At 54.6% G+C, this 14125-nt stretch overlaps 1 protein-coding gene across 1 annotated transcript in view; it reads right to left on the reverse strand.

Annotated features, from left to right (window-relative positions):
* VWCE (von Willebrand factor C and EGF domains) overlaps window positions 1-11604 on the reverse strand; it is a gene marked incomplete at its 5' end in the record, with an annotated part of 30053 nt that extends 18449 nt beyond the window's left edge. Inside the window, 7 exons of the mRNA XM_082660506.1 lie at window positions 262-390; window positions 1287-1403; window positions 3958-4074; window positions 7738-7866; window positions 8199-8288; window positions 8410-8504; window positions 11495-11604. Of these exons, the coding sequence (XP_082516632.1) occupies window positions 262-390; window positions 1287-1403; window positions 3958-4074; window positions 7738-7866; window positions 8199-8288; window positions 8410-8504; window positions 11495-11604 (787 nt within the window). The remainder of the gene's footprint in view (window positions 1-261; window positions 391-1286; window positions 1404-3957; window positions 4075-7737; window positions 7867-8198; window positions 8289-8409; window positions 8505-11494) is intronic.
* Window positions 11605-14125: the final 2521 nt, after the last annotated feature.

A 14125-nucleotide genomic window follows, 5' to 3' on the forward strand; every position in this document is an offset into this window, starting at 1 on the left:
GCCTGCACGTCCGGAGCCTGTGCTCCGCAACGGGAGAGGCCACAACAGTGAGAGGCCCACGTACCGCAAAGAAAAAAAAAAAAAAAAGAATGGGTAAAGAAGTGGAAGGAGACAGAAAGGATGAAAGGGGGATGTTGGAAATAACAAACGAGATGAACTGAAAAAAAATTCAGGGGGAAGGAAGGGGGCCCGGTCTGGGAGGGTGGGGCCTGGGGGCCCGGAGGCGGGGCCCAGCGCCGGGTGGCAGGGCCCAGTGCTCACCTTCACACGACACTCGGTCAGCTCGGAGCCTGAAGCCAGGTCGGCAGGTGCACAGGAAGCTGCCCACGGTGTTATGGCAAGAATGGTGACAGACTCGCCTCTCCAGTGGCCTCCGACACTCGTTTACATCTGCGGGAGAGCCTCGCTACCGACGGCTGCCTTATCGGGGCTACCGAGTCCTTCTTCCCCCATCCCTTACCCCAAAAGGCTGGGGGAGTCTCCCTGCCATGTTCTTATGGGGTCCTTCCCTGCCCCAGGGTGCCAGTGTGGCTCAGATGTCTGGGAATGGGGCTGAAGTCTAGCGCTAGTCTCCTTGGAAGGTTCATACATCCAGCAGGCATTTAATGAATGCACCAGTGACTCATACCCCAGCACTGTGCAGCAATGATTAAGTGCTGGCTGGTGGGGATGGGCCCCACTGGGAATCTCACCTCCAAACCTTCCACCAACCCACTGTTGGGCATCAGGTGCTATGGGCCCTTCTGAAAAAAGAGTCTCAAAAAATGACCACACTGCTCAGGGCAGGCTTCAGGACAAACACCCAACTCTGCTAGAACAAGGTCTTTTTTCAGGCCCATGGGATCCCACCTTCAACCCATGAGCCGAGCTCAAGCCAAACATGCCAATCCCTTTCTGGAAATTTCTGCAATGGGCTGAGAAAACAGGGGTCTCCTTCTAAACCAGAGGAACAAAGACATAACGTGCTTTATTTACCAAGGGGAGCTAAGGCAGCCAAGAAAATGGGTGAGCAGAGAGGAATCCTTGGGGTGTATCTGGGAGAGGGTGGAAGAGGAACATAACAGGATGAAAGTGGCATGTGGCCAGGAAAAGTCCGAGACGGGGTCTTCCATTAGGAGCCACGCCAACCCCAGGGAAAGGCAGGCTCTGAGCAAAGGCTCAAGCGCTTGCCGGCTCCAGGGAACCAGGAGGTCCAGACTGTTGACCTTTCCCTGTCCCTGGGCTCGCCCTGTCCGTCTTCCTGATTGGCAGCCTAAGCGTGAAGACAACAGGGTCCCCTGCCTTACCTACACAGGAGTGCCGGTTGCCGTGCAGATGGAAGCCAGTTCTACAGGAACACCTGTAGCTGCCAATGCTGTTTTTACATCTCTGCTGGCAGGGGGTCCCAAGGCATTCGTCAGTGTCTGGAAGGGAACAGGACACAGCTGGAGCTCATTTCCCTGTGGAGTTTTGGAAATAGGTGGTCCTCTCTACCTACCTCTCTCATCACTATCTCCTACCCGACTCGTAACCCCTCTCCTTCTCACCACCCACATTTAGTCTATCAACTCCTAAGTCCTCCCTGGACCAGCCCACTTCTCTCCACCCTCACTGCCATACCGTAGCCCAGATGCCCTGGGCTTTGTCTCTGGCCTAGAGGATAACAACAGCCTTGTGTGTCTCTCTGCCACTCCTGTGCTCCTCCCAAGCCACCCTCTACAGAGCCCCCAGGATGTTCTGACCAAAGGGCACCTCTGATCAGGCCACTTTCTGCTTAAACTCCCTCCAAGGCTCCCACAAGCACCAATGCAGCACCACGAGTCCTGGGCTGCCTTTCCCACCTCTCTCCTTGCCCCTCACCTTTACTCTGGCCCAAATTCTTGCCATCTTCCAAAGGCACCATGCTCTTGTGGCCCTCCCCCTTTGCCCATGTTCTCCTATCTGCTTGGAATACCTTCCCATCTTGTCTGGCTGGAAAACTCCTACTCATACCTCAAAACTCAGCTTCTATACTACCTCCTCTGTCAAAGCTTCCCCAAGCCATTGTTTGAAATTGGGAAAAAGCTGGAAATGATCTGCATGTTCATCAGTAAGAGAAGAGTTAGTAAACTACGGGATATCTGCACTGCGAAGTACCAGGTAGTAGCTGAAAAGGATAAAGCAAGTCTATTGACCCTGATGTGAAGAGATTTTCATGACAGATTGTTGAAGGGAAAAAAGCAGGCAGAAGAATGACTGGGTTCACATGGAAGCCCTAATGTGATCTTGAGAAAGTTAACTTCTTTAAGCCTCAGTATTCCTACCAGGAAAATGGAAATAAACAGTACCAACTTCATAGGACAATTTTGAGGACAAAATTGAGAAAATGCATGTTAAATGCTTAGCATGGTGCCAGGAATACAGGAGTTCAACAACTGTAAGCCACCCATCTCTTATCGTCATCTCTCCGTAAGTGCACGTGTGTGTACGTACACATACTGGGGAGAGGCAGGCAGGGCACTCATCAGATTGATAACTAAGTGCCATGGATGAACTGCGTTCCCTCCAAATTCATAAATGGAAGCCCTAACCCCCAATGTGATGATATTAGGAGGTGGGGCCTTTGGGACATAATTAGGTTTGGATGAGGTCTTGAGGGTGGGGCTCTCACGATGGGATTACTGCCCTTAGAAGAAGAGCCATGAGAGAGCTTGCTCTCTCTCTGCCTTGTGAGGACACAAAGAGAAGGTAGCTGTCTGCAAGGCAGGAAGAGAGCCCTCACCAGTAACTGAGTGGGCCAACACTGTGATCTTGTACTTCCCAGCCTCCAGAACTGTGAGAATACATTTTTGTTGTTTAAGCCACCCAGTTTGTGCTATTTTGTTATAGCAGCCCAAGCAGATACTAAGACACCAGGGCTATTCTCTAGGGAGCATAGAGGTTGGGCGTGGGAGAGATGGCCTGGGGCTAGGGCCATGACTTTTAAAACTTTTAAAGAGCTTCCCTCGTGGCACAGTGGTTGAGAGTCCACCTGCCGATGCAGGGGACACGGGTTCGTGCCCCGGTCCGGGAGGATCCCACATGCCGCGGAGCGGCTGGGCCCGTAAGCCATGGCCGCTGAGCCTGCGCGTCCGGAGCCTGTGCTCCGCAACGGGAGAGGCCACAACAGTAAGAGGCCCACGTATCGAAGAAAAAAGAAAAACTTTTAAAATAATTTATGAAAATTTCAAACACCCAGAAAATGATACCACAGTATCAAGGGGAGCTTCTGTCTTAGCTGCCTTGTTAAAGAGAGAATGTTTCCTGACATAATTTCTGTAAATAAAAATCATTTTTAAGGAATGAGTCATTATTTTAAAAGGTCTCGCTCATCCTGTTCACTTAGGAGAAAAGATTCCTTCTCTCCCCTGGGTTCCCACAGCACTTAGCCCCTCGACCCAACCGCATTGTTCTTCCCCTCCCACCAGACCGGGGGTGGGGGGAGTGGGGAGGTCGCTGGGGGGCAGGATGTTTTCTTCTTGGCTGTGTGTCTCCAGAGCCCAGCCCAGCACCCCGGCAGGTGGCTGAGGTGACTCTGTCGCAGCTCGGCTCTCCCACAGAGCCCCCGGGACGTGTCACCTGCCCCCTCAGCCTTCCCCCAGCTCAGTGGCCTCCTCCTTCTGGTTAGTCTCAGCCTCTCCCCTCACCCCCACCACCCCCCTACCCTACAGTGATGGCAGCAGCAGTTTCTCCTGAGTCGTGGTCCAGAGCAAAGGCCCTGGCATCAGACGCGCCCGCATGCAAGCTGACTCCGTCTGCCCCTACTGACAGAATGGCCTTGGGCAAGCCTCATCCAGGAAGTGAGGATGAGAACAGCATCTCCCTCAGAGGGCTGTGGTGAAGCTGAAACGCAATCATGCCTGGAGAACACGCGTTGGGCCTGGCAGGGCCCTGAGGTCAGCACCAGAGCCTAGCGACGGTGGCGACGGCACCATCATTACCCCTTCCAGAGCCACTCACCTTGGCAGCTGTGGCGGTCAGCAGACAGCTGCATGCCCGGCCCACACTCGCACACGAACCCGCCTTCCGTGTTCACGCAGTGGCCCTCACAAGAGGAGCTTAAACATTCATCGATGTCTGGGGAGCGAGGAAACACTCTTGCATAGCTCACGCTGAACGTGGTTCGGGTGTGGGGAGAATATGCACCCCACGAGGACCCTGTGCCCACTCGGGGCCTGCCCTCAGCAGGGTGGAACCCACCCCCACCCCAGGAAGAAAGAAGGCACCGGGTAAGTCATACAGCTTTAGGGATGCCCCCAGAAAGAAGAGGCCGAAGGGCCAGGTCTCTTTTTGACCCACGCAGAACAGACAACGGAGAGGCTGGCTGAGACAGAACTATTTCCAGTGGTCCCACCTGCAGGGCAACCCCAAAAGGGCAGGGGAAATGGGCAGGAAGGCTGGTTAAATTCCCTTAAATGCTTATTGAGCACCGCCTGCGTGCAGCAGACCTGGAAGGGGGCTGCCGAGGACACAAATGTCACTAAGGCACAGTGCTGACTCTCCAGATGGCTGCAGCCTGAGAACGTAGGAGCCACAACACACAACCACGACACACACCCATGAGAGGCCGGCGTGCAGCCGGCAGTATGCGCCCTACCAGGGACCGCCCGGCCACGGCAGGTGTGTGCTGGAAGGGAGGTGGGCTGAGAGGACCAGGAGGCATCAGGAGGGGGGCCCATAGAGCGCAGAGTGTCCGAGAAGCTTCCGGGAAGCACAGGGACCGCCGGGAGCCCAGTCTGGCTGAAGCTCAGGTTCCCGCCGGGGCAGCGTGAGGCCGAGCTGGAGAGGTGGTGGGTAAAGGCTCAGCGATAGAGCGCAAAGGAGTCCCGAAGCTTCTGCCCGGGGTGGGGTGACTGGATCCAAGTAGTGCTTTAGGGAGGTTCAGGCCTGAGGGGGGAGGGGGCTGGGAGACAGATCTCCCCAGCCCGGCTTCAAGGCAGCCCTTCCTATCTCAGAACCATGAGGACCTACGAGGTCAGCTCTGCCCACTCCAGTCTACTCTGCCCACTCGAGCCTCCCTCCCACCCCCTGGCCCCCATGCCTGCTGGTCACCTCCGTTCTTTCTTGCTCTTCCCACGCAGGTACCTTTGGGACCACACCCACCACTTCTAAGAAGCCCACCTTGATTCACCCGATCCCACTGGGCCCCTTGTGATGGTGGCCAGGGCCCCACTTCCCTGCACTTGCTTTGACATTGGTCTCTGGCTTTTCCTTGGTCCAGTTTGCCTCTGCAATGAGAAGTGTGTCTGGAAAGTACTTCAACCTTCTGGAAGGGGTGCGGGGGGGGGGGGGGGGCGAGCACCAAAACTCCTTCATGGGACCCTTGACCCAATAGTTCTCTTTCTGGGAATAGTCAGAGGGGCTGACAAGAAGCCTCTTTATCGCAGCATTATTTGTAGCAGTGAAACACTGCAGACAAGCTAAGGATGGATAGCACAGAACTGGGTACTTAGATTATAGCAACTACATCTGCAGCCGTTCAAAATGATGTTGTATGCTGAGCAGCAGGGACTGTCATCCTGCCCTGCTACTACCCCTGGGCTTCCATCCCCACCCCGGGCCCAACTACCCTCCCTTCCTGCCCGACCAGATCCAGCCGCAGGTCCCACCGCTCCATTACCGAGAGCTCATGCCACCCAGTTCCTGCATGCTGGAGGAGCCCAAGCCAAAGAGGGGGAGAAGGTCGTGGCCCCGGAAAAGTTCTCATTTCAAGACACACCTGCGAACCCACACAGGTGAGAAACCTTACCACTGTGACTGGGACAGCCGTGGGTGGAAATCTGCCCGCTCAGATGAACTGACCAGGCACTACGGCAAACACACCGGGCACCGCCCCTTCCAGTGCCATTAGTGCGACCCGGCATTTTCGAGGTCAGACCACCTCGCCTTACACACGAAGAGGCACTTTAAAATCCCCAAACAGTGGATATGACCCACACTGGCAGACGAGAATTCAGAATTTTTTACCTTTCACACTGTCTTCCCGGTGAGGGGAGGAACCCAGTTGGAAAGCACTACAATCATGGTCAAGTTCCCAACAAGTCAACTTGTGAATGGATAATCAGGAGACATGAGGAAACCAAATGACAAAGAACAGATGGGGTCTGTGACTGGATCTTCTATCATTCCAATTCTAAATCCAACTTGAATATATATTCTTGGACTTACAAAACGCCAAGGGGGTGACTGGAAGTTGTGGATATCAGGGTATAAATTAGATCCCTGAACTGGGGGGAGGGAAGACCAGAATCCCTTGAATTGTTTCGATGCAATATAAGCATATAGATCACCTTGTATTCTCTTTGCCTTCTAAATGCCATTATTACGATCTTAGAAGAAGAGGAAGAAATTCAGGTACAGAAAATGTGTTTTAATAGCCTACACGATGGTGCTCGGTGAGTCTTGGTTCTAAAGGTACCAAATGAGGCCAAAGTTCTCAAACTGCTGCACACTTTGACAAGGAGAATCTATTTTTGTCCTCCGATCTACATTTATGACCTAAGTCAGGTAAATACACACGGTTTACTTTAACCTTTTTATGCAGACAGTCTGTTAGGCACTGTGGTTTCAGATGTGCAATAATTTGTACGATGGTTTATTCCCAAGTGTGCCTTAAGCAGAACAAATGTTTTTTCTATACAGTTCCTTGCCTTAATAAATACGTAATATAAATTTAAGCAAACATCTATTTTGCATATTTGTAAATGATAAAGTAAAAAAGTGAACATTTTGTGGAGTTTGTATTTTGCATGCTCAAGGTGAGAATTAAGTTTTAAATAAACCTATAATATTTTATCTGAAAAAAAAATGATGCTATAAGGACTATTTCCTACTCGCAAGACAAAGTTAAGCGAGAAAAATAATGAACGAAAACTATAGATAAGGTATGATCCCAATTTTATAAAACAGACAGATGGGCACGCCTGACACACATATACCCACAGTCATACACTCTCACAAACACCTACACACCCAGGGGACAGGGCAGGGAAAAAAAATAACTTCATTTTCTAACAAATATCTCTGGGTAGGGACTTCTGGGACAGGTTTATTTTCACCTTTCTACCCTTCTTTTACTTTCCAGATGTTCCAAAAGAAGTTATTTTTTACTTTTATATTCAGGGGAAGAAAGGTTACTTTTAAAAAATACAAATTAAAAAAATTTAAAAAGGCTTTCAAGCTCTCCGGAAAGATAGGTAAGAAACTGGTCACGGTGGCTGCCTCTGGGGACAGTAACAGACTGTGCACAGGGAATTTTTTAAATGCTGAACCAGTAATACTTTTACAAAATAACTACTGAGTTTCTCTCGGCTCATCTTTCAAATGTCACTTTCCTGAGGGAGGCTTTCTGCGGTCATGCCCACCTCCAGTCCGGTTCCCTGTGCCCCTGTGGGCCCTGGCACTGTGCACTCCACAGGTGATGGCCCCATTATGGGGGGGACTGTCATTGTCCTTACTTGCCTCCCTGCCTCACATTCTGAAGCAACATAAGAGCAGGGACTGCCCTCGTAACCCCAGCCCCAGCTCAGTCCCCGGTCCACGAGGTGTGCTCAATAAGTATTTGTGAGATAGCAGAAGGGGCATATTTCTTGTGTTTGCCTGCCTGCCTGCTCACTCTTAAACTTCAGAGCTGCTCGTGGCTCAGCTTTGCTCTGGCATCTCTCCGGAGACCGTCCTGGGAGGACAGGGAAGGGACCTCATTCCCGCCTGCCCCCTCCCCGCTGCTCCCACGCCTCTCACCGGTACACCTGATGCCGATAGCTGTCTCTGTCATCGAGAAGCCCACGGGACACACTCGGGCCACCTCCTGACAGCCACCATGGTTACAGGTGAGGTCACAGCCGTACTCCCCACAGGGTCCATGGGCTTCTGAAACAGGCACCGCACCTGTGAGCATGCGCCACTTCACAGTCCCAGCCGCCCCCGCCTTCCCCGGCTCCTCCTAAATTCTGCTGGGAAGGGGGCTCTGGAGGCAAACAGGCCTGAGTTTAAATTCAGCTCTGCCACTTACTGGCCGTGTAACCCTGGGCGAGACACTAGCTTCTGTGCCTCAGTTTCATCATCTATAAAATGGGAATGAGAATGCCTACCTAATAGGGTTGTTTGAAAATGATATATGCTAGGGCACAACTGCCCAGTGCCTGGCACATTCTCAGTGTAAATAGAGTTCTTCCCATCAGCCATTGCCCGCCCCCAGTTACCTGGGCAGGTGGGCCCTTGCTCTCCATCCTGGCAGGAGCAGACATTGGGAGCGATGCAGATGCCACTCCCGCAGCCAAAGGAGCAGAGGGCTGAGAGGATAAAGACAGGTGAGGGATTGGGGACTGGGGCCCCCAATCTGTCCCTCAGGCAAGCCCAGGGAATGAGCGCCCTGCTGTGGAGGATGTTTGGGGCATGGGGACAGGCACTTACGAAGGGTGCAGTGTCCACTGCCCATGGAGGGCGCCCAGCCAGGGCAGCAGCCACTCCCGAACCCCGAGAGGCAGACGTGGGGGCCCAGCCGGCGTCTGCAAGAGAGGAGAGAGCACCTTCCACATTCTGTACCAAGGGGAGGAGTCATCTACTGGGCAGTGAAAGCCTCCCAGCCAGTCAGTATGTCAGTCAACAAACAGTTCTGGAGACCTCCTCCACCCCCCACTCCTCGGGAGGACAATGGGAAGTTTCCATAGAAAAATGACTCAGACAGTCAGTCCCTTCTGGAGGCAGGACAAAGACAAAGGTATAAGAGAACAGACACTAGTCTCCTACAGATGCCTGCCACGTGGACACAGAGCAAAGAGGATCTAAGAGCTGAGGATAGAAGACCGCAGTGGATGAAGAGCCGCAGGGATGGCTACCTCAGGGCCTTTGCACTTGCAGTCCCCTCTGTCAGGAACGTTCTTCCCCAGACACACACAGCTCCCCCACTCCTGTAAAAGGTCTCTCTGCTTATGTCACCTTCTCAGAGAGGCCCTACTTGTCCACCCGTACCTTGCTTTATACTGCTTCATAACACTTGCTTCCTGGGACATTAAATTACTTATTAGTTTGTTGATTTGTTCATTGCCTGGCGCCCCTACCACTCGCTGAGGACAGGGGCTTCATCTTTTTTCTTCAACTCCGCAGCAAGGGCAGCGCCTGGCACATCATAGGTGCTTAATAAATGGCTGTTGAGGGAAAGGTTGAGAAGGGAAGCCAACAGTAAAGAAAAAGGGGGAACTGGAGAGAAGTCATTCCCCAGGTGACATCTCTGGGATGGGGGAGGGGGCATCAGTGAGCTGCCCAAAGGAGTGAAGGGGAATCCAGTGTGCTCGAGGCTGGGTGAGGCAGTCCAGCCGTGAACAAGCCACTTTCCCCACCTTCAAGGGGCGGACAAGGAACCAGGTATAACAACATAGCAGGACAAGTGCCAGAACATTACAGGCTATGGAGGCCCAAGGAGCTCAGGGGAGGTTTCCTAGGCTGAGGCTGGAGAGAGAGTAGGAGCAGCCGGTGAGAATGGAGGAATGTTCTAGACAGGAGCTGCATGTCCACGGGCCTGGAGGGGGACAGAGACGATGACTAGAACTGGTTCTGGGATGGGATGGGCAGAGGATGATGAAGTCCAGCCTGGTTTGAACTGGGAATCCTGCTGCAAAAGAATAGGGAAAAGAAAACCCTTCCCAGGGACTTCCGTGGTGGCACAGTGGTTAAGAATCCACCTGCCCATGCAGGGGACACGGGTTCGAGCCCTGGTCCGGGAACATCCCACATGCCACGGAGCAACCAAGCCTGTGGGCCACAACTACTGAGCCTGCGCTCTAGAGCCCGCAAGCCACAACTACTGAGCCCGCGTGCCACAACTACTGAAGCCCAAGCACCTTGAGCCAGTGCTCTGCAACAAGAGAAGCCACCGCAGTGAGAAGCCCGCGCACCGCAACGAAGAGTAGCCCCCGCTCACCACAACTAGAGAAAGCCCGCGCGCAGCAACAAAGACCCAACGCAGCCAAAAATTAATTAATTAATTAAAAAAAAAAAAGAAAACCCGGGCTTCCCTGGTGGCGCAGTGGTTGAGAGTCCGCCTGCCAATGCAGGGGACGCGGGTTCGTGCCCCGGTCTGGGAGGATCTCACGTGCCGCGGAGCGGCTGGGCTCGTGAGCCATGGCCGCTGAGCCTGTGCGTCCGGAGCCTGTTCTCCGCGGCGGGAGAGGCCACAGCGGTGAGAGGTCCGCGTACCGCAAAAAAAAAAAAAAAAGAGAGAAAAGAAAACCCTTCCCAACTGTGTTCTATAGAGCACCCATGATGTGCCAGGCACGGCAGCAGGCACTGGGGACGTGAATGGAAAGACCCAGTCTGCTCTGCGGGAGAATAATCTGTGTCAAAAGTGACAAATATTCTAGAAAGAGAAACTCAGGACACATGGCAAAACAGAAACGTCTGCAGAAAACTGTCCCTGGAGCCTCCAAGAGCCTTTTCGCTCTCTGAAGTCATCACAGAAGAAGGGGCCCTGGAAGTGGGTGGGGGATGCAGCAGGGATGTCTCACCCGCTGCCCTCGCTGGAGCGATTAGGGCAGCAGCTTGGGAAGGAGAAGCCGGCAGCTCCTGCTCCTCAGATGGGGCTCTCAAAGGGACAGGGGTGCCACCAAAGCGGCAGATGGAAGGATTCCCGGGAGGCTGGTGGAGCCTCACCCTCAGGTGGGCAGGGGCCGAGCGCCCGCCAGAGCGCCCCAAGGAACCTAGGGCGGGCGGTGACGGGGAGACAGGTGGCAGGCAGGAAGGCTCTGACACGCCGCGGAGCCGGGCCGATCTGAGCAGGAACTGGCGGTGGCTGCGGAACACACGTGCGAGTTGCGAGCCTGGCGGGGCCGCCCCCCCGCGCGCCCCCGAGGCCGTGGCCGCGGGCCAGGCCGCCCGCTGACACCGTGTTCCCTAGCTCGGAGCATCACGCACACACGCGCTCGGCCCGCGGCGGCCCGGCCTCCGCCGGGAGGAGACGCTAGGGGAGGGCGACATCAATCGGGAAAGCAAAGGGGCAAAACACCCAACCCCCGCCCGCGCGCACACACAGGCGGAAACCGAAACATAACCCAAAGAGACCCCGGCGGCTACAAGGTCCACGGCGTGCGCAGAGCCTGTACACAGGGAAAGCCCCCAGCCTCAGAGCGGCCAGAGCCGCGGGGCAGGCCAGGCACTGCCTAGGCAGAGCCACGGGCACGTTCGGGAGCGAAAGCCAGCCAGTCCGGAGACCAGGTTGCACGTCCCGGGGTCCCTTCGCCAGGGATCGGGGCTCCACGGGACTCAGTGCGGCTCACCTAGCGCCTGGATCTCCGTTCCCCCCGCCAGATCCCAATCAGGACAGCCCCGGCCAGGGGCGCAGAACGGGCACCCGCCCAGAGCACAAGCTGCTGTCCCTTTGTCCGGACCTCCTGGGCTGCGCCCGCGCGCGGACAGTGGCCCAGGGGGACGCCCCTCCGCGCCTCCCCGCACCGCGCCGGTAGCGCTCCCGCGGAGGGGCAGGGGAAGGGCGCGGGGCGCTTACCTCTCGGCCCCGAAGTGCCCGGGCGTCTTCCTCCCGGTGTAGCCACGGGCCGGGGTCCCCGGCAGCAGGAGCGCGACGCAGGCGGCCCGGAGGAGCAATCCGGCCCACATGACCGGCAGCGGCGGGTCCCCCCGGCTCGGCTAGGCTCCGGCGCCGAGCGCGGGGGAGGGGGCTGCCGGCCCTCGCCCCTCCTCCTGGCGCCGCGGGGAGCGAACCAGCGAGCCCCGAGCTGGCACGCGGAGCCGAGCAGGGGGGCTGGGGACTCCGAGAGGAGGGGCACGGGGCCGCGAGGAGACTCGGCGGACGGCTGGGCGGGGGGTCTCTGGCACCTCGGAACGAAACACACAAAAGGCAAAGGCGCCCGCCTGCCGGTGGCCATCAGGGGAGGCGCGGAGCCCGGGGCGGGGGCAAAGATCAGGGACCCCTGGGGGCGGGGTTTCGTCCTCGGCCCACACCCCCGGCCCGGGTTTGGGAGTCGGCTTCCTGCGAAGGGCTATGGGCGTCAGACTGAGGCCCGGGGAGGAAAGAGACTCCGGGAACAAGGCTGGAGCAGGAGGCTGCGCGCCCCGGGCATTGCTGGTCTAGGTAGATCCCGAGATGACTGTGTTGTACAACGTGGGACGCTGGGTCGTTTCGCTGCTGAGCACTTCTAGGCCGGCCCCCAGCCTGCCAACAGGTCTGCACCCTAACCCTGGGTGCGCCGGTCAGTGGGTCCACCTGCTCCCTGGTCAGGGGGCACTAGACAGTCTGGAACCCACAGATTCCTCTTTGTCCCCTTCTGCAGCTGCCTCAGGTCACAGTCAGAAATGGTAGGCAGGGAAGTGGTGAGCAGGTGGCGGATGAAAATCAGGACCATCCAGCTGGGAGAAAGCTGAAAGGTTGACTAAATCCTACCTTCAGCTCTGTGCAGGAACCTTCCCTAGCCGCCCAGACCCCATCAGTCAAGCTTTGGCTTAAACACTTCCAGGGATGAAGACCTATCAAAAGGCAGCCCAATCCAATTTTGAGTAACTCCATTTGTTAGGAAGTGTTTTTTCTTCCCAGTTCCTTTGGTTCTACCTCTGCAGTTCCCACTGGGTACCTCAGCCTGTCACTAAAGTCCTTAACACTGGTGGCCACAAATGAACATGGTGTGCCAACAGTGGTCTGGACTCTTGCCTCCTTCCTTCCAGATGCCATACTTCTAACAACACAGTCTAATATTACCTGGCTTTTTTGGCAACCCCATGATGCTGTTAGTTCATAACAAACTTTACAGTAAAGGGAAGCCTCAGATGCTTTTTGTTGTCATGTCTTTTGTTATTAAACACAAGCTACTAAGCCGATTTCCTTACCTGAACCTGTGTGGTTGAGTTTTTGCAGATGTTCACTTTAGGGCTGTTATCTCACCTTGTTAGTTTTGACCCATGCAAGTAACACATTTTCAACAAGTAGGTTGCCAAAATACTCTGTATCGTGAGATGAATGCTACTTCCATATTTATGTCCATTCTGAGTCCTAAGGACCCTTAGGCCGTCTTTCCTTTTTGTCTCAAACATCCAAAGGTGCACTTTCCCCCTCTGCCGTTCAGACTGCATTCCTCACTGTCACTTACAAAGTACTTCAATGCCCACCTTCAAGGTCCAGAGTCAGAAATCTAGCCCTGAATTATTCAATAGGGATAAACAAAGCCCTTCCTTCACTTGAGCCCGCAAAATCTATCGCACCACTGCCCGTATCATTCCTACCTAGACCACCACTCGATGCCAAATAAGTGCCCATTCTTCCTGGCCCTAAAAGCTACCCACAAGTTCTTAACACATTTACACGGGACAAGGCTCCTTTTACACACCTGGCACTCCTTGTGCCATCTTCTCTCACACTTCCGCACACCTCGGCTTTCTCCGTTCTAAACTCGACTACTTTAGGGTGCCCCAACCCCTCCATAGCTCATCCCTGTAACTCTGGCAGGCTTTGCTCCATGTTGGTCAGTGGGCAGCTGCAATGACTGAGACGCAAGTTTGTGCTTAAAGAAGATCCTCATCTACCCTCAGGAGGAGGAGCTCAGGACATTTAAGACTAAATTCCTACCAGTGACTTTTGAAAGAAACTTCAACAGCCCTGACATTTCTCTCATTTCCCATTTCTTTGACCTTACGGCATTCACCTTGCTCCTCACATCGTTTGCGTCTTTAGTTTGGTTTTCACCATTTTCTGCTTTTCTTGTCTTTTGGTTTGTTTGCCCTTGAGGCTTCTCAAAGTTTGGACCCTGAGAGTCGCTCACTTAGTATCATTCATCTTCAAGGACCAGTTCGGGCACTTATTGGTTCCTCAGTGTTTCCTCCCCAGTTCTGTGGCTTGTGGCTTCTCAGTTACAATAGGGACCCTCCACCGAGGGCGGAGGATTCAAGTTGTTGTTGGCTGTAGAAAGAAGGCCTCTGGCTTGTGACCCTTCCAAATGGTCATGTGATGAGTCAGTGTTTCTATTATTCTCCCAAAGGTCCATTCGTGCAGAGGCCTGGAGTGAGGCGAGCTCATCAGCGCCTACATGGAAAGGAGCCATTCCAGCTGGCTGTAGCAACGCTCCAAAGGCAAACTTTCACCCTGGGAGAGGTGATTAATGGTTTTAAGAGGGATGTGGGAGTGTGGCAG

This window comes from Grampus griseus, assembly GCF_964374135.1.
Source record: "Grampus griseus genome assembly, chromosome: 8".
NCBI lineage: Eukaryota > Metazoa > Chordata > Mammalia > Artiodactyla > Delphinidae > Grampus > Grampus griseus.